The sequence below is a fragment of the Chiloscyllium plagiosum genome, unplaced genomic scaffold (assembly GCF_037043375.1).
Source record: "Chiloscyllium plagiosum isolate Xiang-an unplaced genomic scaffold, Cpla_swu_hap1 HiC_scaffold_32, whole genome shotgun sequence".
Taxonomy (NCBI): domain Eukaryota; kingdom Metazoa; phylum Chordata; class Chondrichthyes; order Orectolobiformes; family Hemiscylliidae; genus Chiloscyllium; species Chiloscyllium plagiosum.
The window spans coordinates 43,832,182-43,859,232 of record NW_028270170.1 but is presented as its reverse complement, the minus strand read 5'-3'; the positions used below and the strand labels follow the sequence as shown (position 1 = coordinate 43,859,232).

The following is a 27,051-nucleotide window of genomic DNA, read 5'->3' as shown; positions in this document are numbered from 1 at the left end:
TTCTGATTTAGTCTAGCTGCTACTTTATTCTGATACTGGGACCCAAGAAACTTGACACAACTGCTAATGGTGGCATGATTAGTATTAGAGACTTGGGAACAAGTGGCATGTATGTTTTTTCTCTTCAGCTTGTGCTTTGGTAGCATTTGTTTCCCATTTCTAATTGGGAAAGGCTATGGCCTGGTAGTGCCATCACTCAACTATCAATCCAGAAACTTAGCAAATGATCTGGGGATGGTTTTGAATCCCACGACAGACAATTTCAATTGAATAAATAATATATGGAATTAAAAATCTACCAGTTACCATGAAACCATTGTTGATTGTCAGGAAAAACCCACATGATTCAATAAAATGAAATCTCTATTCTCCCAATCTGGTCTAGCCTATATGTGACTCCAGTGCCACAGCAATGTGGTTGACTCTCAACAGGCCTCTGAAATGGCCTAGCAAGTCACTCAGTTGTAATAGTTGCTATGAAGGCTCAATAAAGAAATAAAACCAGATGGACAAACGAGTGTTGTCCAAGACACTGGAAATGACAACAACAAAAACAGGATTGTGGACCCTTAAAAATTCTCCTGAATACCAACTTGAGACTAGTGCCAAAATTGAGAGAGCCGTCTCACAGATAGAACATAGAACATACAGCACAGTATAGGCCTTCGGCCCTCAATGTTGCACCAGTCTTTTATCCTATTCAAAGATCAGACACACCCTTCTTTGTACTAACTGCCAAGTGCCTATCCATGAGTCAAGCAACAACCTGACATCATCATACTCATGGAATCACACCTTACAGGCACCATCACTGTCCCTGAATATGCCCTGTTCCACCAGCAGGGCAGACCCAGCACACATGTGGACAAAGTGGTATACAGTCAGGGGGGAGTTGCACCGGGTGTTCTCAACATTGATTCTATGAAGTCTCATGGCTTCAGGTTGAACATGGGGCAAAGAACTCTCTTGCTCATTACTATGTGCCCTCCTCCCTTGACCGATTAATCTGTAGTCCTTCATGTTGAACAGCACTCGGACGAAGAATGGAGGATAGCAAGGGCACAGTGACAGCAACATTAGTGCTACTGATTGAGCTGTTCATGTCCTAACAGACAGAGCTGCTAGACTGAGTCTGTGGGAGGTGATGAGGAACCAGAGGGAAGAACATACCTGACCTTATCCTTACCAATCTGCCAGCTGCAGAAGAATCTGTCCATGGCAGAAGAGAGACCAGTCCGTGTGGAGACAAAGACCCCCTTTACATTGAGAATACCCTCCATCGTATTGTGTGCCACTGTCACTGTGCTAAATGGGACATACCTTGAACAGATCAAGCAACTCAAGTCTGGGCATTCATAAGGCACTATGAACCATCAATGGCAGCAGAATTGTACTCCAACACAATCTGCAATGTCATGACCTGGCAAATGACCCACTCAACCAATACCATCAAGCCAGGGGATCAATCTTGGTTCAGTGGAGAGTGCAGGAGGGATAGCTAGGAGCAGCACCAGGCATAGCTATAAACTTGGTGAAGCTACTAAGCAGTACTACTTGCATGCTAAACATCAAGCAGTAAACGAGACACTGAGCTAAGCAATCCCAGAACTGATGGATCAGATCAAAGCTCTGGAGTCTTGCTACATCCAGTCGTGAATGGTAGTGAACAATTAAACAACTCAATGGTGGAAGAGGCTTCATAAGATCGCTATCCTCAATGATGCCTTAAGAACCTTGTCGGTGTATCTACTACACATGGAATGCAGTGGTTTAAGATGGTGACAAAAAAGCTGCAGATACTGGAATCCAAGGTTGACAAGCAGCCATGAAGTAAGGTTACACCCGAAACGTTGATTTCTTCACCTCCTAATGCTGCCTGGCTTGTTGTGTTCTTCTAGCCTCCTGCTTGTCTACAGTGGTTTAAGATAGAAGCTCATCACTATTTTCTTTAGGGCAACTAGAGATGGGCAATAAATGCTGATCAGACAGCGAAGCCCAGAACCCATGAGTGAATGAATGAAAAAAAACCCTTAAACGCCTTTTCAGAGTTAATAGTCAACCACCTTTCTGTGCTTCTGGAGTTCTATATGTGTCAGAACAGGTGCAGATGGCACATTTTCTATTCTACAGTACATTTGTGAACTAAATGAGTTTTTACAACAATATTTGTCAGTCGTCAAGACTAGCTTTGTACTCCAGATTCACAGACTAAATTTAATTCCATCAGTTACCATAGTGGGAATAGAACCCATGACTCATGAGATGGTAATGGATTTAGCATTCATTCTGAAGAATCTACCCTCATGAATACGGACAAAGTCTGAAAGAAATTCAACAGCCCCTTGGAAGTGGTCAGGTTGATTATGTTAGCCATATTTTCATATATTCTCTGCCAATTTAAGACCACATTGCTTTAAGTTATCTGTAAAAGGATTGCTTCAATTTTGTAGAAAACACAGGGATCTTCAATGGTTGTCTTATCAGTTCAAAATTAGACATAACCATAGTAGCATATGATAAAAGTCTGTAAATTAACACAACAATTGTAATCCAGTCTTTTAGACTGACGGTTAAGAAGAATTCAATTCTGCTAGTTTATAAGAAGAAAACCAAGAAGATATTGACCATTATGCTTCACGTAGATCAGTCAAATACAGAATGGAAAAATATTGTGAATTTCTTTTCTGCATAATTAGTGGTGACAAAAAAAGCTACAATAAAAAGCTGATTAGATATAGATGACATTTAAAAATAATGTTATCCTTTAAAATAAAAGGGCAGCTCAGTGGTGAACACTGTTGCCCCAAAGCGCCAGGGACTTGGGTTCAATCTGTTTAGAGTTTGCACAATCTCTCCGTGTCTTTGTGGGATTCCTCTACCATTCACGACTGGATGTAGCAAGACTCCAGAGCTTCTGTTTTCCTCCCACAGTTCAAAGATGTGTTAGGTGGATTGGCCATGAGAAATGCAGAGTTACAGCGATAGGGTAGACAGTGAGTCTGGGTCGGATGCTCTTTGCAGGGTCAGTGTGGACTCAATGGGCTGAATGGCCAGCTCCCAAACTGTAAGGATTCTATGACTCTGTGACCCAGAACATTATCCGGGGCTTCCAGGTTGAGAGATGGATATACATTTGACCCAGGTTCAAATCCCACCTCAGCAGATGGTAGAATGTGAATTCAAGAAACAAAAAGAAAATTTGGAATTATGAGTCTGACGATGACCATGAATCCATTGTCAATTATTGGAAAAATGTATCTGGTTTACTAATATTTCTCAGGGAAGGAAACTGCCATTCTTACCTGGTCTGGTCTAGGTGTACTACAGACACACAACAATGTGGTTGACTCTTAACTGCCATCTGGGCAATTAGGGATGGGCAATAAATGCTCTATAGAAAATGATGCCCTCATCCCAGGAATGAGTAAAGAAAAAAATGTGCTAAGAGAAGTTTTATTTCTCCATTGCATGGTGCTTTGAGTTTGAAGTTGGTTCCTGAATGGGATGATTCTATTTTACATTAAACTCTGTACAAACAATATCTGTTCACTTGTTGTCCAAATACCTAAAGATGATGGTATTTCCAGACAGAATGTCTCCACTTATTCCCTACAAGTAATTCAAAACTCAATGGCCACCATCAATTTCCCAATGTATCGTGATGCCTCCCCTATCCAAACTATGCTGAAGTGAGCCTCCAAAGTGTTAACCTGGAAGTGGCCAGTATTAACTCTGTTAATGCAAAGTCAGCTTATAGAGAAAAAAACAGAAAAGTTCATTCCAGTGCAAGCTATGAATAGGCAAAAGTGCTATCTTCAGTGCTTAAGTGCCAGAAGCATACTGTCAGAGATTTAACAATTCTTTCACGGGAGCTACTCAGACCTTCCTCAAATTCAAAAGAACTCAACAATTCACATTTGACTGAGTTGACCACTCAAAATTTACCACACAATGAAGGATTAAAGGAAAATAATCCTAATACTCGCATTCAAAACCTGCCTCACATACAACCTTAATAAAGTGGTGGAATGAAAGGTTCAATTAACTCGAGACATGGCTACCATAGTAAATGACAAGGAAGTGACTCTCAAATCTCTAGTTCAGAATAAACCTGGATTTAGTAATTCCCACAATCTGGGGAGAGATAGGATGGAGGAAACAGAAAAAAAGTTCCAGAGAAAAGGAGAATAGGAGAAAAAAAGCAGATCAGTCTCCCATTGCAGAAAAGCACATTAAGTCCGCAGGAACTTTAACCATTTGTATTGTCAATATGGAAAACCTTGACATGATTAAAGCTCCGATGGTATACCAAGCAACCAATAGGAGGCACTGTCATAGGACAGTGGCTTTCACCATGAAATTGAATTCAATTGTAGCTTGGGTGAGCCATGATTGCACAAAGGGTTCCTTTTTAATCCCAGGCCCCGATGAAAGATATAAATATCTGAAAGGACACTGCCTGTTTTCAAACCTGGAGTCATACAGCACGGAACCTGACCCTTTTGTCCATGGCAACCAAGTTTTCCAAACTGAACTAGTCCCATTTGCCTGTGTTTGACCCACACCTTCTATAACCTTCCTGTTCATATACCTGTCCTAATGTCTCTTAAATGTTGTTTTTTGACAGCAAGCCTAACAAATAAACAAGTTTGCTACAGCTGATTTGTCCAAACCTTTCAAAATGGCTATTGATTTGGGGCTAGTAATTAGACCCAAAACGTTAACTCTGCTTTCTTTCCACAGATACTGCCAGCCTGCTGAATTTGTTCAACAATTTCTGTTGTTGTTTCTGATTTCCAGCATCTGCAGTTATTTATTTTTTGTATCTTTCCTTTAGCAATTGTTGTTAGCTGTGACTCTGAATTTATAACTCAGAAACCTTTTATAAATGGTTTGCAAGAGGCATAAGGTCATCCTTATGCCTCTTGCAAACCAGTTGAAGTATCTATAGAAAGATCACTGAGAAACAGCATTCTGATCTGCATATTTCAGCTGCCCTTGTGATCAGGAACCAGTGAACTACTTGACCAGCTTTTCCCTCCACCCATATCACCAATGCTTTAGTTTTTATCCTTTGTGTTACTTGTTTTGGTTTATTGTTGTCACATGTATACCTACATACAGTGAAAATTTTTATTTGTGAGCAGTGCAGGCAGATCATAACGTACAAGGACATACAAAATCATAGGGTATTTAGACAGAGTGAGGCTACAGGATTATAGCTGCACAGAAGGCTCACAAAAACAAGGTCAACATTAGATTTGAAATTAGAGAGGTCCATTCAGCAAAGAAAAAGCTGTTCTTGAACCTGTTGGTGCATGCATTCAAGTTTTTGTATCTTCGCCTCACGGAAGAGGTTGGAAGAGAGTATTACCAGTGTAGGAGCAGTCTTTGATGATGTTGACAAACTTTCCATGGGGATGAGAAGTGTAGATGGAGTCTGTAGTTGGGATGTTGCTTTAATGATGGTCTGGGCTGTGCACACAACTTTCTGTAGTGTCTCATGGTCCTCAGCATGGCATTTGTCATGCCAAGCAGTTATGCATTCAAATATAATCCTTTCTCTGGTGCATCTGCAAATGTTGGTAAGGGTCCTTATGGACATGGTGAATTTCCTAAGCTTCCTGATGAAGAAGAGGCATTGTTGTGCCAGGGTTGTCTCTCCTCCCTTTTTGAACAAGGGAACAACATTTGCTATTCTCCAGTCTTCAGGCACTATTCCTGTAGACAATGACAACATAAAGATCAAAGCCAAAGGCCCTGCGATCTCCTTCCTGGCTTCCCAGAGAATCACAAGATAAATCCCATCCAGGTCAGGGGACTCATCTATTTTCACACTTGCCAAAATTGATAACACCTCCTCCTTGTGAATGTCAATCCCATCTAGTGTAGACACCTGTATCTCAGTATTCTTCTCGACAACATTGTCTTTCCGATGTGAATACAGGAAGATGGTAGAAAATGGTTAGGGAGTCAGGAGGAAATTTACATTACTAGTCTCTGATCTGCTGTCGTAGCTCCACCTAGCTGGTTCAGTTCAGTATCTGGTCAATGATAGGATCAATCCCCAGGATGTTGGTAGTGGGGGATTCAGCAATGGCAATTCCATTGACAGTCATGGGGAGAAGGTTAAAATCCCTCTTGTTGAATGTGTTCATTGCCTGGTTCATGTTACTTGAATACAGGTTCAGATATTGACAGCGCATTGAGATTGCTAAGAGTTGTTTATCAGCTGCTAGTAGTTACATATAGTGTATAGTATATCCAAGTGCTATGTCTTTTTGAATTAAGCAAAAGCTTCTCTGACAATTATTCCCTGGTATGTTTCCATGGCAAAACCTCAATCAGAGTGGACTTGCCAATCAATCAGTATCCCTTCCTCGGATATAAATTATAGGTCCGTTTGAAAGTTGGCATTCTTGGGTCTGTCCGGATGAGTACAAAGTGAAAAGCTTGGCTCTTTACTCAGCTATGATGTGATTTCTTTTTTGCCCTTATTCAACTTTTCACAAACTTCTTGCTATCTAATCTGACCAGATCCCTCATAATTTTGAATACCTCTAATCAAATTTTGCTTCTCCAAGGAAATTTTTTCTAACATTGCCAATCTATCTTCATAGCTAAGATTCCTTATCCCTAGAAGTATTCATCTGTATCTCTCTGTACTCTTTCCAAAGGCGTTCTAACATCCTTCCTCAACAACAGTAATCAGAACAGTACAAAATCCACAGCTTGAGGTCAAAACAGTGTTAAAACAAGTTCAACATATTCTCCTTGTTCTCGCACACAATGGCCCAATTAATAAAACCTAAAAAACTGCATACTGTGTGCTATTAGCATGTGTTGCCACCTTGACTTACTTATGAACATATGTCCCTTTGTTCCTGTATTCACTTTAGAAATGAAAGTTTAACTTTGTATTGTTTGTCCATGTTCTTTCTACCAAAATGAACCACTTCACATTTCTCCACATTGAATTTCATCTTCCAACTGACTGCCTATTCTACCAACTTTTCTACTCCTTTTTCAAATCCTGACATTTCAAAATATCTGCAATATTTGAAATTTTACCTAGTACATAAAGGTCTAAGGTATGTTCTCAGGAAATGTAAGAGTGCCAACATAATCCCTGGGAAACTCCACTAAAGCTTTCCCTTTGTCCAAACCAGCCATTAACAAACACAGTCTGTGCCCTGCCCTGTGGAAGAGAATTCTGCAGGTTTATTACACTTTAAGTGAAGAAATGTTTCCTCATCTCAGTCCTAAATGGTTTACCTTGTTCAAAGTTTGTGAGAAGATTTGTAGCTCGGGTGCTCGTTGTTGTGGTTCTGTTCGCTGAGCTGGGAATTTGTGTTGCAGACATTTCGTCCCCTGTCTAGGTGACATCCTCAGTGCTTGGGAGCCTCCTGTGAAGCGCTTCTATGATCTTTCCTCCAGCATTTGTAGTGGTTTGAATCTGCCGCTTCCAGTTGTCAGTTCCAGCTGTCCGTTGCAGTGGCCGGTATATTGGGTCCAGGTCAATGTGCTTATTGATTGAATCTGTGGATGAGTGCCATGGCTCTAGGAATTCCTTGGCTGTTCTCTGTTTGGCTTGTCCTATAATAGTACTGTTGTCCCAGTCAAATTCATGTTGCTTGTCATCTGCATGTGTGGCTACTAAGGATAGCTGGTCGTGTCGTTTCGTGGCTAGTTGGTGTTCATGGATGCATCAAGACACTATTCAAAAGGGCCACAACACACTGCAGTACACCAGAACTGCAAAAGAGGAAGAAGAACACCTCTACAATGTATTCGCCAAAAACGGATACCCGCGCAATTTCATCAACAGATGCCTAAGGGAAAGACAATGGGACGAGGACATGCCGCAACCCAAAGGACTAGCCACACTACCATACATCAGGAGCATTTCCGAACTGACAGCCAGACTACTGCGACTACTAGGACTCATAACAGCACAAAAACCAACAGCCACTCCCAGACAACAACTCACCAGAACGAAGGACCTGATACCAAGCATGAGCAAAACCAATGTAGTGTACAAAATCCCATGCAAGGACTGCACAAAACACTACATAAGACAAACAGGAAGACAGCTAACGATCCGCATCCATGAACACCAATTAGCCCGACTGCCTGCCCCTCTTCCGCAGTTACGTTCGGGCCCGGGTGTCCTTGGAGAAGGAGCACGCGGTGTCCACCAACACCCTGGAGTTGTTCAGGGAGAGGTGGGCGCCGCGGGGAGTGGAGTGCATCATTTCTCCCTCCAACTCTATTTTGATTTAGTCCCTACCCTCCCCTTCACTGTTTTGATCACACAGCACTGCCCTTTGATGTGATGGAAATTGAATAAAGATTCGTGCACTTTGTGTCTTTCACTGTGTTTCACACGTATACACACACACCAATATACTGGCCACTGCAACGGACAGCTGGAACTGACAACCAGATGCGGCAGATTCAAACCACTACAAATGCCGGAAGAAAGATCACAGAAGTGCTTCACAGGGGGCTCCCAAGCACTGAGGATGTCGCCTAGACAGGGGATGAAACGTCTGGTTTACCTTGTATCCGGTGTCCCCTAATTCATGATTCTCCAATCAGGAAAAACATTGTCCCTACATTTGTTTGTCCAGCACTGTTAAAAATTTACATATTTCAAGAATAAAGGCCCAGTTGAACTAATTTCTCCCCATAGAACAGTCCTGCCATCCTTGATATTAGCCTTGTGAACTTCTGCTGAACTTCCTCTGTGTCAAGTATATCCTTTCTTAGGCAGTGAGACTAAAACTGAATGCAATGCTCCAGGTGTGGTCTCAATAACTCCCTGTATGATTGCAGTAAGATATCATTACTTTTGAATTCATCCTCTTGCAATGATGGCCAGCATACCATTTGCCGATTGTATGCTGCACTTACCTGTTTATTTTCATTGACTGGTGGGCAAGGACACCCAAATTCCTGAGAAATCATCCTTCCCAAAACATCATTATTTAAATAATACTCTTCCTTTCTGCTTTTCACACCAAATTGTGGGCCAACCTTTTCACACAGAGGGAGGTGCATATGTGGAATGAGCTCACAGAAGAAGTGATAGAGGTGGGTACATTTGCAACATTTAAAAGTTATTTGGACAAGTACATGAATAGGAAAGGTCTAGAGAGAAATGAATCAAATGCAGGCAAATGGGACTAGTTCAGTTTGGGATTCCTGGTCAGCATGGACAAATTGGACATAAGGGTTTGTTTCATTGCTGTGTGAATCTATGGCTCTATAACTTCACGTTTAGCCACATTGTACTGCATCTGCCTTGTTTTTGTCACTCACGTGTCTAAATCATCTTGAAACTTCCTTACATCCCTGTCAGAATTCACTGTTCTATCCAGTATTGTGTCATCAGCAAATTTGGAAATGTTACATTTGGTTCCCTCATCCAAGTCATTTATAATATTATGAAAAGCTGGCACCCTTGAACTGATCATTGTAGTACCCCACTAAACACTGCCTGCCACCCATTTATTCCCACTCTGGTTCTTGAGTGTTAACCAATTCTCAATCCATGCCAACAGATTACTCTAGCCCATGCTTTAACTTTGCCACTAGCCTCATATGAAGGACATTATCAGAAGCCTTCTGGAAATGAAAATATGCTACATCCATGCCCCTTAGAAATTTTTTGTCTGAATGCAGTGATCTTTTGTTCTACCATCTAGGGAGTACAGGAATAGTCTACTCAAATTCCCCTCATAGGACAATCCTTATATTCCAACAATCAGTGCAGTTTACTTTCTATGCACTCCCTACAGGACATATATTATTTTTCCTTAATTTAGGAGATCAACCCAATTGTACACAATATGCCAGTGTGGTCTCACTCAAGACTTTTATAATTGCATTTATACTTCTTCATTCTTATCCTCCAGATGACTTACCATAAGATCATTCAGCCCCTCAAGCCTGTGCCACCATTCAATGGGATCATGGTTGATTTATGAACTAACTCCAGAAATGTTAGAGATGTTCTTCCTAACATTTCTCTTGAGTGGTCTGGCCCTACTTCTCAGACCACACCCCTAGATCGAGAATCACTGACTAGTGGAAATAGTTCATCTTCAGTTACCCTGTTTCTTCCTGTAAATAGTTTGAAGATTTCAGTCAGGTCACCCTTTTAACTTCTCAATCCTGTAGAAAACAGACTTAATTTGTATTATGTGTCCTCGTAACCGAAACCCTAAAGTCCAGTTTTCATTTCTGCAAACCTACGTAGTACTCCCTTCAAAACCAACATATGCTTCCTAAGTATTCCAAGTGGCATACAATCAGGGTTTTGCATAAGTTCTCCATCCTTGTACTTCTGTCCTCCCAATATAAAGGCGAGAATTCCATTAGCATTCTTGATTATTTTCTGAACCTGTTCATGACATTTTAAAAATCTATTCACCTGAACCTCCAAATCTCTTTGGACATCCATTGTATTTAACTTCATACCATCTAGAAAATACCCTGAGTTATCCTGTTCCAGTCCATCTCCCATAGTTCTGTCATCATCTGTCATTTGTAATTTTATGCTGCACTGTCTACATTGACACATAACGTTGTGTTGTCAGCAAACTTGGATATATGATTTTCTATGCCACTACTCAAGTGTTTAATTAATGTGAATAATTGAGGCCTTAGCACCCTAATCCTTGTGAGACACCGTTGGTCAATTTGAGCAACTACCAATTACCTAAACATATCAGCAGTTTGCTCTGAATTCTTAGTTAACAGTCTCTTCTATGGGACTTTATCAAATATTTCTTGAAAGTCCATATAAACGGGGTGGCACGGTGGCTCAGTGCTGCCTCACAGCACCAGGGTCCCATGCTCGATTCCAGCCTCGGGCGACTGTCTGTGTGGAGTTTGCGTATTCTCCCCGTGTCTGCGTGGGTTTCCTCCCACAGTCCAAAGATGTGCAGGTCAGGTGAATTGGCCATGTTAAATTGCCCATAGTGTTAGGTGCATTAGTCAGAGGGGGGGTAGCTTGCTCTTCAGAGGGTCAGTGTGGACTTGTTGGGCCAAAGGGCCTGTTTCCACACTGTAGGTAATCTATTCTAAACAACATCCATTGACATCCCCCTGTCCACTGCCTCAGTCACCTCTTCAAAACATTCAGTGACGTTTGTCAATCATGACCTATCTGTCATGAATCTATGCTGGCTCTCCCTGATTAACTGAAAAATTTTAAGATATTCAGCTACTTCATCTTCGATTATCAACTCCAAAAAATCCCCACCACAGGTACATATCAACTACTTGTGTAATTTCTTGCTGTAGGAAACTTGTTCAATTCCTGCTATGAAGGGGGAATGATCCATATGGATCTGTATTGTTTGAATTCAATGTTGGATGATTCTTAAAATGTCTCTTCTCTCCTCACAGGGCTTCTTTGTCTCCATCTTTTACTGCTTCTTGAATGGTGAGGTAAGGAAATGAAATCCCTGCTTCAGCAGGGCACAGTTGCTCTGGCTGATGAAGAATTGACAGAGTTCATTCTTATCACACAGACCCCAAGCTAACCTCCATCTGAAGCTCCCAGACCCTTCACTTTCTTTTCCTCTCAAGTATTTTGTCACCCCTATGACTAACTTGTTCTTTCCTTTTCTAACATACTCATAATTACTGATGGACTTCTCACTGTTTTTAACATACTGACACTTCTATCACCCAACATGTCAGTTCTTTGCAATGTATATGAAATGTTCTCCTAAAGGTATTGCTCTATTCTGGCAAAATGTCTGTACAACAATTATTTATACAAGCATTTGAACATGTCAAAGACACCCCATCCTGTCCTCTGTCCCTCGCCTCTGATCTCACATTCCCACAAAATTCCCTGCCAATTGCTCCTCAATTAGATTCCAGCTCACTTCCAGGAAAATGGTGTTTAATTTATAAACCACCCAAACATCTCAATTAGATTGCAGCCACACTCTTCATTTATCTTAAGTGTATCTTAATTTTTATCAAAAGAAACTCAGTAACCCTTGATTAGATTCTGGCATCTAATAATCAATATATCATTACATTCTAGCTTGAAACTTCCCATGAACACTTTGAAACTTGCTACTTGATAACTCAGCCTCAAGAAAATATACTAAATCATGAGTAGCCAACCTTCAAACACTGCCTTCGTTCAGAGCATACGGCTACACTTTGAATTTAGCTGCACTGCTTCTGTGCAATATTAGCCTCTGACTTCCAACGATGTACTGCTTCTGTGCAATATTAGCCTCTGACTTCCTGTGAAGCACACTAACTCCAATTCCTCAGACCATCGAGCAGCATATGTCTCCACCCAATACTCTTTCCATTGCACAGTTCATTGACAAAGCAAATGCTCACCTTGCAACATTTTCATGACTGACTTGAAAATAGTATGTCAAATCCAGTTACATTCTGCAACCACATGCATCTTCACTTGATGATAACTCCAGGATATTGTTTTTAATTGAGTGCTTTGGCCCTCATTAAAATTAATAGCTGTACTGAGTCATAGTCCAATTTGACCATTACAAATTAATCTTTAATTAAAACATTGATGATCAGGTGAGCATTTCCTTAGACACTATCCTGAAAACTCCATTGTTACGTATTATTCCAAACCATGTAAATATTGTGTGAATACAAAGAGAAAATACTGGAAATACTCAGCAGATTGAACAACAATGGAGGGTGAAATGGAAATAACCAGAGAAATTTGCATGACTGTGACAGTTTTGATGCATGGCACATCAGCAGCAGTGCTGGGATAAGAGGGAACTGTTCCATTAAAATGGGCTCCACATAAGATGGGCTTAAATCAGTGTCCGGGCAAATTGTGTAATACGACTATGGATAAGACTTTAAATTAACTGATATTTGGGTACAGAAAATATAGAACGTCAAAGTAGAAAGTTAAGGCAAGAGTGACTTTGGTAAAGAGAAATAGTGTGGGATTGGAAGGGACAAAGAGTTTCATAGTTACTGTGCTTCAGTAAATAAGATCCATACAAAGTATAGTGATAAAATACAACTGAAGTCTTTTTAGAATGAAGCATTGCTAAAAAGAGCAAATAAAGATAAATGGATTTGATAAAATTGCTATGACAACAGCATGAAATAAGGTGATTTCATGCTATGTAATAAATATTTCAGAAAATATTTTGAAAAGGCCGGCTGAAAGAAGCGGGATAGCCATGAAAATAAAGGTGACATAAGGTTGTTGGGATAGAAGGATCTTTGTTCAGTTGATCAGTGCGTAAAATCAGTCAAGATGGAAATAACAACAGAAAATACTGGTAACAATTTGTCTTCAGATGGTGAGAATTCTGCATTGAGTAACACACTCCCTGACTTTACGCATTCATCCCTGACAACACCCAAGGCAGGAGGGTGATCCATTTTACTTATTCAAGGAATGTTGCTGACTGAGTCAGCCCATCCCCAATGATTTTGATAAAGTGGTGCGAGTACCTTCTTGAATTGTTGCAGTTGGGGGTGGGATACTTATAGGCACAGTGAGATTGAGAAGGGAATTCTTGGATTTTGATCTAGTGACATTGAATATTTCCAAGTCTGGATGATGAGTGACTTGGAGGGGAGCTAGTGGTATTCCTATGCTTCTGCTGCTCTTGTCCATTTAAATGGTAATGTATGTGAGTTTGGACAATGCTGACGAAGGATATAGACAATAGACAATAGGTACAGAAGTAGGCCATTCTGCCCTTCGAGCCTGCACCACCATTCATTATGATCATGGCTGATCATCCTCAATCAGTATCCTGTTCCTGCCTTATCCCCATAACCCTTGAATCCACTATCCTTCAGAGCTCTATCCAACTCTTTCTTGAAAGTATCCAGAGACTTGACCTCCACAGCCTTCTGGAGCAGAGCATTCCATATACCCATCACTCTCTGGGTGAAGAAGTTTCTCCTCAACTCAGTTCTAAGTGGCCTACCCCTTATTTTTAAACTGTGTCCTTTGGTTTGGGACTCACCCATCAGCAGAAACATGCTTCCTGCCTCCAGAGTGTCCAATCCTTTGATAATCTTATACATCTCAATCAGATCCCCTCTCAGCCTTCTAAACCCAAGCGTATACAAGCCCAGTCGCTCCAATCTTTCAGCGTAAGATAGTCCCGCCATTCTGGGAATTGACCTCGTGAACCTACACTGCACTTCCTCAATAGCCAGAATGTCTTTCCTCAAATTTGGAGACCAAACCTGCGCACAATATTCCAGGTGCGGTCTTACCAGGGCCCTGTACAGCTGCAGAAGGACCTCTTTGCTTCCATACTCAATTCCTCTTGTTATGAAGGCCAGCATGCATGCTATTAGCTTTCTTCACTGATGTAATACCTGCATGCTTGCTTTCATTGACTGATGTACAAGAACACCTAAATCTCGTTGTACTGCCCCTTTACCTAACTTGACTCCATTAAGGTAGTAGCTGAAAATGTGTTGCTGGAAAAGCGCAGCAGGTCAGGCAGCATCCAAGGAACAGGAGAATCGACGTTTCGGGCATAAGCCCTTCTTCAGGAAGGGCTGAAGAAGGGCTTATGCCTGAAACGCCAATTCTCCTGTTCCTTGGATGCTGCCTGACCTGCTGCGCTTTTCCAGCAACACATTTTCAGCTCTGATCTCCAGCATCTGCAGCCCTCACTTTCTCCTCCATTAAGGTAATAATCTGCCTTCCTGTTCTTGCCACCAAAGTGGCATTTATCCACATTAAACTGCATCTGCCATGCATCTGTCCACTCACCTAGCCTGTCCAGGTCACCCTGTATACTCCTAACATCCTCCTCACATTTCACCCTGCCACCCAGCTTTGTGTCATCAGCAAATTTGCTAATATTACTTTTAATACCTTCATCTATATCATTAGTGTACATTGTAAAAAGCTGCAGTCCCAGCACTGATTCCTGCAGCACACCACTGGTCACTGCATTCCATTCTGAAAGGGAGATGTTTATCACTATTCTTTGTTTCCTGTCAGCCGAGCAATTTTCAATCCATGTCAGTATTTTGCCCCTAATACCATGTTCCCTAATTTTGCTCACTAACCTCCTATATGGGACTTTATCAAAGGCTTTCTGAAAGTCCAGGTATACTACATCCATTGGATCAGCCTTGTCCATCTTCAGAGTTACATCCTCAAAAAATTCCAGAAGATTAGTCAAGCATGATTTCCCCTTCATAAATCCATGCTGACTCTGACCTATCCTGTTACTGCTATCTAGGTGTGTTGCAATTTTGTCCTTTATAATTGACTCCAGCATTTTTCCCACCACTGAGGTCAGACTAACTGGTCTATAATTCTCTGTTTTCTCTCTCCCTCCTTTCTTAAAAAGTGGGACAACATTAGCCACTCTCCAATCCGCAGGATCTATAGAACATTGGAAAATGATCACAGATGCATCCACGATTTCTAGAGCCACCTCCTTCAGTACCCTGGGATGCAGACCATCAGGTCCCGGGGACTTATCATTCTTCCAACCTAACAGTCTCTCCAACACCATTTCCTGCCTCATATAATTTCCCTTCAGTTCAGGTCTTTCAGCCACTATTACATCTGGGAGATTGCTCGTGTCTTCCCCAGTGAAGACAGATCTAAAGTACCAATTCAAATCTTCTGCCATTTCTTTGTTCCCTGTAATAAATTCACCCGCTTCTGTCTTCAAGGGCTCAATTTTAGTCTTAACCATTTATTTTCTTTTCACATACCTAAAAAAGCCTTTACTATCCTCCTTTATATTTTTGGCCAGTTTATCTTCATACATTATTTTTTCTTTGCGTATTCCCTTTTTAGTTATCCTCTGTTGTTCTTTAAAAGCTTCCCAGTCCTCCAATTTCCCACTCATCTTTGCTATGTTATACTTTTTCTCTTTTATCTTTATATGGTCCTTAACTTCCCTCATCAGCCATAGCCTCCCCTTAGGATCTTTCTTCCTTTTTGGAATGAACTGATCCTGCATCTTCTGCATTATACCCAGAAATACCTGCCATTGTTATTCCACTACCATCCCTGTTAGGGTATTGCATCATTGCCTCATAGCTCCATAGTTCCTCGCTCATAGCTCCATAGTTCCCCTTATTCAACTGAAATATTGTCACTTCTGATTCTACCCTCTCCCTTTCAAACTGCAGATTAAAGCTTATTGTATTGTGGTCACTACCACCTAATGGCTCCTTTACTTCGGGGTCCCTGATCAAATCCGATTCGTTGCACAACACCAGATCCAGAATTGCTTTCTCCCTGGTAGGCTCCAGCACCAGCTATTCTAAGAATCCATCTCGGAGGCACTCCACAAACTCCCTTTCTTGGGGTCCAGTACGATCCTGATTCTCCCAGTCTACCTGCATGTTGAAATCTCCCATAACAACTGTAATAATATCTTTGCGACAGGCCAATTTCAGCTCCTTATTCAACTTACACACTACATCCAGGCTACTGTTTGGGGCCTATAGATAACTCCCATTAGGGTCTTTCTACCCTTAGAATTTCTCAGCTCTATCCATATTGACTCTACATCCCCGGAGTTTAGGTTCCCCCCCACCCCACCCTCGTGCAAGGGACTGAATATCATTCCTTACCAACAGGGCCACCCCACCCCCTCTGCCAATCAATCTGTCCTTACGATAGCACGTATAGCCTTGAATATTCATTTCCCAGGCCCTGTCCACTTGAAGCCACGTCTCAGTTATGCCCACAACAATGTAGCTGCCAATTTTCAAATGAGCTTCAAGCTCATCCACCTTATTTCTAATATTTCATGCATTCAATATAATATTTTTAATTTGTTACTCCCCTCACCCTTCCTATCAACCCCTATTTCACTTGACCTTACGGCATGATCCTTTTTTGAGTTTTCTGCTCCATTGATTCCGTTGTCTTTCTTGACTTCTCTTATTCTAACTTTCCTTTTAACTTCCTTCTTAAACTTCCATCTTGTCCCCTCCCCCCACTATTTAGTTTAAACGCAGCTGTGTTGCAGTGGCAAACCTACCTGCCGAATGCTGGTCCCCCACCTATTAAGATGCACCACCACATCTGGCTCTCCACCTTCGCCCTTGAGGATTTCCTGCACTCTGTCTGCAATGTCCTTAATCCTGGCACCAGGAAGGCAACATACCATCCTCAAATCCTGCCTGTTGCCGCAGAAACCCTTTCAGTCCCTCTCACTATGGAGTCCCCTATTACCACGGGACTGTGATGTCTGACTCATCGGCTCTGCCTCCATGCCAATTTCTGATTGGCAGACCTGACCGCCTCTCGGATTGGTAGTGACGCCTCTCTACGGTTTCCCCCGGGGTCTCTTGCACTTGTCTCATCTCTGCCTTCCTCATCGTCTTCTCCCTTCTACTCTCTTCTGGTATGCTCGGTGTAATAACCTCGTCGAAGGTCCTGTCCAGAAAGATCTCGTTCTCTCGTGGTAAATCTTTGGTGAATTCCTCCAGTGCATCTTGTAAATGGTATATACTGCTGCTTCTGAGTGTCAGTGATGGAGGGAATGGCTATTCATGAATGTGGTACCAATCAAGGAGCTGGTTTGTCCTGAATGGTGTCAAATGTCTTGAGTGTTGTTGAAGCTGCACTCATCCAGGCAAGAGGGAAATATTCCATCACACTAGTGACCTGTGCCTTATAGATAGCAGACTAGTTCTGGGGAGTCAAAAGGTGTGTTTTCTCTTCCTGCAAAATACTCTTTGCAGTATTTAGTAAAGATAACTCATTTGAATGTCAATGAGTTAGAATGTCTCTTATTTGAAATGGTTATTGCCTAACATTTGTGTGTTGCTAATTAGATTAGATTACATACAGTGTGGAAACAGGCCCTTCAGCCCAACAAGTCCACACCGCCCCGCCGAAGCGCAACCCACCCATACCCCTACATTTACCCCTTACCTAACACTACAGGCAATTTAGCATGGCCAATTCACCTGACCTGCACATCTTTGGACTGTGGGAGGAAACCGGAGCACCCGGAGGAAACCCAAGCAGACACGGGGAGAACGTGCAAACTCCACACAGTCAATCGCCTGAGGCGGGAATTGAACCCGGGTCTCTGGCACTGTGAGGCAGCAGTGCTAACCACCGTGCCACCCAAAATGTTACTTGCCACTGTTGAACCAAAGTCTGGACATTTTCAAGGTCTTGCTAAATTTGGAAGTTGATGGCATCAGTACCTGAGGAACTGTGAGTCATGCTGACCATTGTGCTAAACTCAACAAACATGGCCACTTCTGACCTTATGATGGAGGGAAAGTCATTGATGAAGCTACTAATGAGGCCCTGAGGAACTTCTACGGAGATATCCTGGAGCTGAGATGATTGACTGCTAACAACCACAATCATTTTCATTTGGCTCTAACCCCTGATTCATATTGAATCCATCTTTGTTAGAGTTCCTTGATGCAACACTCCGTCAAATGTGATCTTGAAGTCAAGGATAGTCACTCTCACATCATCTGGAATCAACATTTCTGTGCAAGTTTGAACCATTGCTATAATGAGGTCAGACGTTAGGTGATCCTGGTGGAAGCCAAACTGAGTGTCAGTGAACAAGTTATTTCTGAGCAGGTGCTGAGCAGGACATACCTGGTCAAATAGATGTCAGTGTTGTTGCTTGCCTGAAACATTTTGGATAGGATTGTGGCAAGTTCTAAAACACAAATCATCAGGGCTATTGCTGGAATATTGTCAAGGCCCATAACCTTTGCGGTATTCAGTGTCTCAGGCATTTTCATAATATCACATGGAGTAAATTGAATTGCCATCTGTGATGCTGTGGACCTGTCAAGGAGGCCAAGAAGGATTATTTGCTTGGCACTACTGATTGAAGTTTATTGTGAATGCTCCAGCCTTATCTTTGCATTTAGGTGCTGGATTCCCCCTTCATTGAAGCTTTGTGGAGCCTTCTCATCCAGTGAGTTGTTTAATTGTCCAGCACCATTCACGACTGGATGTGGTAGGACTGCAGAGCTTAGAACATAGAACATAGAACAGTGTGGCGCAGGAGTAGGACCTTTGAACCACCCTCTATGCTGACCATGAGCCATTCTAAACTTGTCCCATCTGCTTGCACGTGGTCTGTATCCCTCTATTCCATGTCTACTCATTTGTCTAAATGCCCTTTAAATGTTGCTTTTGTATCTGTTTCTACCACATTCCCTGGCACCATATTCCAGGGACCTACTATTCTCTGTGTAAAAAAAAACTTTCCTCACACATCTGCTTTAAACTCATCCCCTCTCATCTTAAACCTATGCCTTCTAGTGTTTGAAAAAGATTCGGACTATCCACCCTATCCATGCCTATCATAATTTTGTATGCCTCCATCAGGCTGCCCTCAGCCTCTGGTGCTCTCGCGAAAACAATCCCAGTTTTCTCAACCTGATAGCTAACACACTCCAAACCAGAGGCAATATTCCTGGTAAATCTCTTTTGCACCTTTTCCAAGACCTCCACATTCTTCCGAAAGTGTGGGGACCGAACTGCACACAGTACAACTAAAGGGGGTGAACTAAAGTTTCATCCAGCTGCATCATAGAATCATTGAATCCTTATAGTGTGGAAACAGGCCACTTGGCCAAACAAGTCTACCCGACCCTCCGAAGAGTATCCCACCCAGACCCATTCCCCTACCCTATTATTCTACATTTCTCCTGACTAATGCTCCTAACAGCATGGCGGCTCAGTGGTTAGCACTGCTACCTCATAGCACTAGAAATCTGGGTTGGATTCCTGCCTCGGGCGACGACCTACGTTCAGTGTGGGTTTCCTCCCACAACCCAAAGGTGTGCAGGTCAGTAAACTGGCCATGCTAAATTATCTATAATGTTAGGTGTATTAGTCAGGGATAAATGTAGGGGAATGTGTCTAGGTGGATTACTCTTTGGAGGTTGGTGTGAACCTTGTTGGGCCAAATGGCCTGCTTCCACACCTGTAGGGAATCTAACCTACACATCCCTGAGCACTATGGGCAATCTAGCTTGACCAGTTCACATAACCTGCATATCTTTGGACTATGGGAGGAAACTGGAGCAAGCACCTGGAGGAAACCTATGCAGACATGGTGAGATTGTGCAAACTCCTCATAGTTACCAAAGCTGGAATCGAACCCGGGTCCTTGGCGCTGTGAGGCAACAGCAGTTACCACTGAGCCACCATGCTGCCCACAATATGGCTTGCCAGTTTTCACGATCAATGCCTGTCCGATAAAGGCAAGCATGCCAGGCACCCCTTTACCACCTTATGCTGATTAGCACTGCTGCCTGACAGCGTCAGGTTTTCAGGTTCAATTCCACCCTCAGGCGACTGTGTGGAGTTTGCACATGCTGGCCATGTCTGTGTGGGTTTCTGCCAGGTGCTTCCTTCCTCCCACAGTCCAAAGATGTGCAGGTTAAGTGGATTGACCATGCTAAATTACCCATAGTGTCCAGGGATGTGCAGGCTAGGTAGATTAACCATGGGAAATACAGGGTTACAGGAATAGGGTAGAGATATGGATCAAGGTGGGACAGTCTTCGGACAGGTGCTGTGAACTCAATGGGCAGAATGGCTTGCTTCCACACGGTAGGGGTTCTATGATTATCCACTTGTATTGCTTCTTTCAGGAAGCTATGGACTTCCATGCCAAGATCCCTTTCTATATCAGTGTTCCTAAGGGTCCTGTTATTTTCTGCATACTTTCCTCTTATACTTGATCTCCCAAAATGCACAATTGTTTAGATTAAACTCCAGAGCTGAAAAATGTGTTGCTGGAAAAGCGCAGCAGGTCAGGCAGCATCCAAGGAGTAGGAGAATCGACGTTTCGGGCATAAGCCCTTCTTCAGATTCCTGAAAAAGGGCTTATGTCCGAAACGTCGATTCTCCTACTCCTTGGATGCTGCCTGACCTGCTGCGCTTTTCCAGCAACACATTTTTCAGCTCTGATCTCCAGCATCTGCAGTGCTCACTTTCTCCTAGATTAAATTCCATCTGTGATTTCTCCATGTAATTTTCCAACTAATCTATATTCTATTGTACCCTTTGACCTTCTATTGTATTCTTTGACAACTCATTTGAATCAGACCACCCACATTTTCATCCAATCTATTTATAGAAATTGTGAACATCAGAGGTCCCAGTACTGTCCTCCAGTCAGAAAAACATCCCTCCACAACTACCTCTGTCTTCTATTACCAAGCCAGTTTTGTATTAAACTTTCCAACACATCATAGATTCTCATGTGGCTCTTAATCTTCTGGTTCAAGCTGCCATGATGGACCTCATCAAATGCTTCAGTAAAGTCCATGCAGACAATATCCACTGCCCTCCTCAATCATCTTCATCACTTCCTCTAAAAACTCAATCAATTTTCTGAGACAAGCCTTCCCCCACATAAAGCCATACTGATGATCTGTAATGAGTCTATTCTTTTCCAAATGTGAGTAAATGTCCTTCTCCAATAATATCTCTGCCACTGGTGTAAGATTTCATTGATCCATAATTTTCTGGATTCACCAGTATTCTGGCACCTTGTCTGTGGCTAAAGAGGATGCAAAGACCTCTGTCAAGGCCCAGCAATCTCTTCCCTTGCCTCCTTCATTATAGATAGACCCAATCAGGTCCTAGAGATTTACCTACCTGAATTTTTTCAAGACATCAGCACCTCCTTCTTAATGTCAACATAGCCTAGAATGTCAACATACCCCTTCGTAATCGTACCATTATCCTTGTTGAATATTAATGCAAATTATTCATTCAGGACCCACTGTGATAATGCTATACATTTCGAATATTTTGTCCAGGGCTTTAGGAAGAGATGTTTTGGGCAAGAGGTGTCAGTTGCCTCTTAGAAGCCAATTAAGTAAGCAGCATGTGAGAATGTGTTTTTATTAATTTAGAACAATAGAAGCAGCATAACTTTGGTGGGGTCAGGCTCCCCGCAGAATCTGGATTTCAGTTTAGGCTTCAAAGTTGGCTGTGGAAGCTCCATATATCTCTATACAATCCATACTGTGTGAAAACAGACTCTTTGGCCCAGCAAGTCCACACCAACCCTCCAAAGAGTAACCCACCCAAACCCATTCCCCTACCTATATTTACCCCTAACCAATGCACCTAACATCCCTGAACACTATGGGCAATTTAGCATGGCCAATTCACTTAACCTGCACATAAAAGAATAAAGAATTGGCATAACTTCTTATTTTATTTTATTGAATTTGCCTTTGTCAGGGGTGTGTTGAGATGTTTCTCTTTTGAAACAGTTGCTATTTAGAACTTAAATAATGTAGTATTCTGTTAAGTTTTCCAAAGGAGTTAAAGTTATGCGAATTCTTTGTTCTTTCATTTGTATTTTAATTGCAGTGTAAGAATAAAGTGTGTTTTGCTTAAAGCTGGTAGTGTGACAAACCGAAATGCAGTGCTTACACTTGTCTGTAAATAAGATAAAAGTTAGGGTATGTGCTATTTCCTTGATGTATTTTGAGGGAGTTTGGCCTGGTCCATAACAAAATGGGGGCTCTTGTTGGGATCAACATGTCTAATTCCTGGTTGAGTTGAGGATTATTGAACTCAAAGACAGTGAGTGGTGACTGTTGGTGTTTTTCTCTTCAGATGTTGCATTCAGTTGGTTTAAACAAGGGTGTACTTTGTGAGATAATGGCTCTTTCATCACTAAGAGTTTCCTGGAGTGGATTAAGTCACTTAGAAAATGTGCAAGGCAAAACGTTCGGAACTGGCAAGCAATCTTAAGTTGGAGTTGCCTGTGTCTGTGAGGAAAGGGGAGAAATTGCAGCAGTAGCTCAACATTTGTGATTGCAAGAGATACATTCAGAATAATTGGAAATAGCTAAAATTCAATTGCAAATGGAGCAGCTTGAACTTGAGGCAAAGGCGAGGGAAAAAGAAAGAGAAATGGAAATGAAACAGTTTGAATTGCGATTAAAAGCAAAGGAAAAGGAACAGGAGAGAATAGCCCTGGCAGGACCAAGAAAAAGAAAAAGTGGCCCGTTTAGAACAAAAATAGAAATAAAGGATGACCTGAGTAGAGGAAAGGGAGAAAGAGGCAGTAGTACAATAGAAAGAGAGATGAAAGGGAGACAAGAAAAATATTATTTGAACTTCAGAAGGTGACAATGAAAGAGGGAAGTTGAGTTAAAATGGGAAAGGTAGAAGGCAGGAAGGTGATGGGGACAGTGATGTAGAGCAAACCCATCATAGTCAGTAGGAGAATCTGTTTAAATATGTCCAAGTGTTACCAAAGTGTCATGAGAAGGACATAGAAGCCTTTTTTGTTTCAGTTGAGAAAATGGCTAAACAAATGAAAAGGCCTGCGGCAAGTGGGAAGACCCAAGTTGGTAGATAGAGCAAGTGAGGTATTTGCATCACTATCAGGGGAGGTATCCAGGGAGTATAATTAGGTGAAAAAAGCCATCTTAAGTGCATATAAACTAGTGTCAGAAACCAACAGACAATAATTTAGGAATCTAAGAAAGGAGCTTGATCAAACCTACGTAGACTTTGAAAGGATCAAACAACATAACATTGATAGATAAACAAGGGCATTGAAAATAGATCAGACATATGATGCTCTTGGAGAGACTGTGATTTTGGAGGAGTTCAAAACTTCATATCCTGAAATAGTGAGAACTTGTGGAAGAGCAGAGGGTTAATAAATCATAATCATCTGTTATTTCTGCTGCTCATCTTGCAAGACTGAATTAGTTCACAAATCAAAGTTTGGTTTCCGACATCAATTCCCATCTGTGAGGGACAGAAATTGGCGAAAAAAATAAATTCTCATATAGTAAAGGCAAAGGAAATCTCATTAGAGATAGTAGAGAAAGTTTACTACAGGTTAAAATGGCAAGTCATGAAGGGGGAGAAGAGTTAAAAAGCCTTAGATGTTTTCAGTGTAATAAAGTAATATTAAGGAGACATGAAGTTGTAGTGTTGGTGATTTAAAAAAAACTCTGGGAAAACAGATGTGGTAAAGCAGGATAAGTCAGTGGGGTTTATTAAAGTGGTAAAGGAGATCCCAGTGGAAGCTGAACAGCTGCAAAAGAATGTATCCTGGTCAGGATACATTCTTTTGTTTAATAAGAAAGTACCAAATCTCTTTAAATTTATCTGTGTGTGTAAGGTTTACACAAGTTTACAATGATTTGTGGATAAAGAAATTAACATTTTAAAAGATATAGGAGCTAGTCAATTGTTGATGGTGGGAGACGAGGAGATATGTACTCTGGAAGCAGTTTTGTTAGAAAAGGTGGTAATGTATGGAATTCATGGTGAGAAAAGTAGTGTTCATTGTATAAGATGAGTCTGGAGAGTCCAGTGAAAACTACTGGTAGGAATAATACAGAAATTCTCTGTTTCAGAGGCATAGTTTATCCTCAGGTATGATATAGCTGAATCACAAGTGACAGTGATTGAAAAGCCAGTGGAAAATCAAACAACTGAGGTGTTACAGGAGGTATATCCTGGGACATTTCCTGACAGGGTCACAAAATCAGAGCTGAAAATGTGTTGCTGGAAAAGCGCAGCAGGTCAGGCAGCATCCAAGGAACAGGCATAAGCCCTTCTTCAGGAATGAGGAAAGTGTGTCCAGCAGGCTAAGATAAAAGGTAGGGAGGAGGGACTTGGGGGAGGGGCGTTGGAAATGCGATAGGTGGAAGGAGGTCAAGGTGAGGGTGATAGGCCGGAGTGGGATGGGGGCGGAGAGGTCAGGAAGAAGATTGCAGGTTAGGAAGGCGGTGCTGAGTTCGAGGGTTTTGACTGAGACAAGGTGGGGGGAGGGGAAATGAGGAAACTGGAGAAATCTGAGTTCATCCCTTGTGGTTGGAGGGTTCCGAGGCGGAAGATGAGGCGCTCTTCCTCCAACCGTTGTGTTGCTATGGTCTGGCAATGGACAAGTCCAAGGACCTGCATGTCCTTGGTGGAGTGGGAGGGGGAGTTGAAGTGTTGAGCCACGGGGTGGTTGGGTTGGTTGGTCCGGGTGTCCCAGAGGTGTTCTCTGAAACGTTCCACAAGTAGGCGGCCTGTCTCCCCAATATAGAGGAGGCCACATCGGGTGCAGCGGATGCAATAAATGATGTGTGTGGAGGTGCAGGTGAATTTGTGGCGGATATGGAAGTATCCCTTGGGGCCTTGGAGGGAAGTAAGGGGGGAGGTGTGGGCGCAAGTTTTGCATTTCTTGCGGTTGCAGGGGAAGGTGCCAGGAGTGGAGGTTGGGTTGGTGGGGGGTGTGGACCTGACGAGGGAGTCACGGAGGGAGTGGTCTTTTCGGAACGCTGATAGGGGAGGGGAGGGAAATATATGCCTGGTGGTGGGGTCCGTTTGGAGGTCGCGGAAATGACAGCGGATGATATGCTGTATATGGAGGTTGGTGGGATGGTAGGTGAGGACCAGTGGGGTTCTGTCCTGGTGGCGGTTGGAGGGGCGGGGCTCAAGGGCAGAGGAGCGGGAATTGGAAGAGATGCGGTGGAGGGCATCGTCGACCACGTCTGAGGGGAAATTGCGGTCTTTGAAGAAGGAGGCCATCTGGGTTGTACGGTATTGGAACTGGTCCTCCTGGGAGCAGATGCGGCGGAGATGAAGGAATTGGGAATATGGGATGGCATTTTTACACGGGGCAGGTTGGGAGGAGGTGTAGTCTAGGTAGCTGTGGGAGTCGGTCGGTTTATAGTAAATGTCCGTATTGATTCGGTCACCCGAGATAGAAATGGAAAGGTCTAGGAAGGGGAGGGAGGAGTCTGAGACGGTCCAGGTGAATTTGAGGTCAGGGTGGAAGGTGTTGGTAAAGTGGATGAACTGTTCAACCTCCTTGTGGGAGCACGAGGCAGCGCCGATACAGTCATCGATGTAGCGGAGGAAAAGGTGGGGAGTGGTGCCAGTGTAGCTGCGGAAGATGGACTGTTCCACATATCCTACAAAGAGGCAGGCATAGCTGGGGCCCATGGCTACTCCTTTGGTTTGGAGGAAGTGGGAGGATTGGAAAGAGTGAGGACCAGTTCAGTCAGTTGAAGGAGGGTGTCAGTGGAAGGGTACTGTTTGGTACGGCGGGAAAGGAAGAAGCGGAGGTCTTTGAATCCTTCATGATGGGGGATGGAGGTGTACAGGGATGTACATGGTGAAGATAAGGCGTTGGGGACTGGGGAAGCGAAAATCATGGAGGAGATGGAGGGCGTGGGTGGTGTCCCGAACCTAGGTGGGGAGTTCTTGGACTAAGGGGGACAGGACCGTGTCGAGGTATGCAGAGTTGAGTTTGGTGGGGCAGGAGCAGGCTGAGACAATGGGTCGGCCAGGGCAGTCAGGTTTGTGGATTTTGGGCTGGAGGTAGAAATGGGCGGTGCGGGGTTGTGCGACTATGAGGTTGGAGGCGGTGGATGGGAGATCCCCTGAGGTGATGAGGTTATGGATTGTCTGGGAGATGATGGTTTGGTGGTGGGAGGTGGGGTCATGGTCAAGGGGGCAGTAGGAAGAGGTGTCCACGAGCTGGCGTTTAGCCTCAGCGGTGTAAAGGTCGGTGCGCCAAACTACTACCGCGCCTCCCTTGTCTGCCGGTTTGATAGTGAGGTTGGGGTTGGAACAGAGGGAGTGGGGGGCTGCACATTCCAAGGGTGAGAGGTTGGAGTGGGTGAGAGGGTGGAGAAGTTGAGGCGGTTAATGTCGCGGCGGCAGTTGGCTATGAAGAGATCGAGGGTGGGTAAGAGACCAGCACGGGGTGTCCAGGTGGATGGGGTGTGTTGGAGGCGGGAGAAGGGGTCGTCAGAGGGTGGGCGAGAATCTTGGTTGAAGAAGTAGGCATGGAGGCGAAGGCGGCGGAAGAATTGTTCGATGTCATGCAACGTGTTGAACTCGTTAATCCGGGAGCGTAGGGGAATGAAGGTGAGGCATGTCTGGCAAAATTCAATGACATCCTTGTGTACGCCAGACCAGTAACATGTCCTTGTGTTTTTTATCCTGTGTTTTCCTCACCCTAAATGACCTCACAAGTGGTAGCACATGTGTAACATAGAACATAGAATAGTACAGCACAGCCC

The 27,051-nt window shown here is 43.0% G+C and overlaps 1 protein-coding gene across 2 annotated transcripts in view; it reads left to right on the top strand.

Annotated features, from left to right (window-relative positions):
• Window positions 1-27,051, top strand: part of LOC122540028 (corticotropin-releasing hormone receptor 1-like) — a 366,881-nt gene that overhangs the window by 326,493 nt on the left and 13,337 nt on the right. Inside the window, exon 12 of one of the 2 annotated variants that reach the window (XM_087977956.1) lies at window positions 11,419-11,460. The exons of the other annotated variant lie outside the window; for it this stretch is intronic. Coding sequence (XP_087834082.1) covers window positions 11,419-11,460 — 42 coding nt within the window. The remainder of the gene's footprint in view (window positions 1-11,418; window positions 11,461-27,051) is intronic. 2 annotated transcript variants of the gene reach the window in all.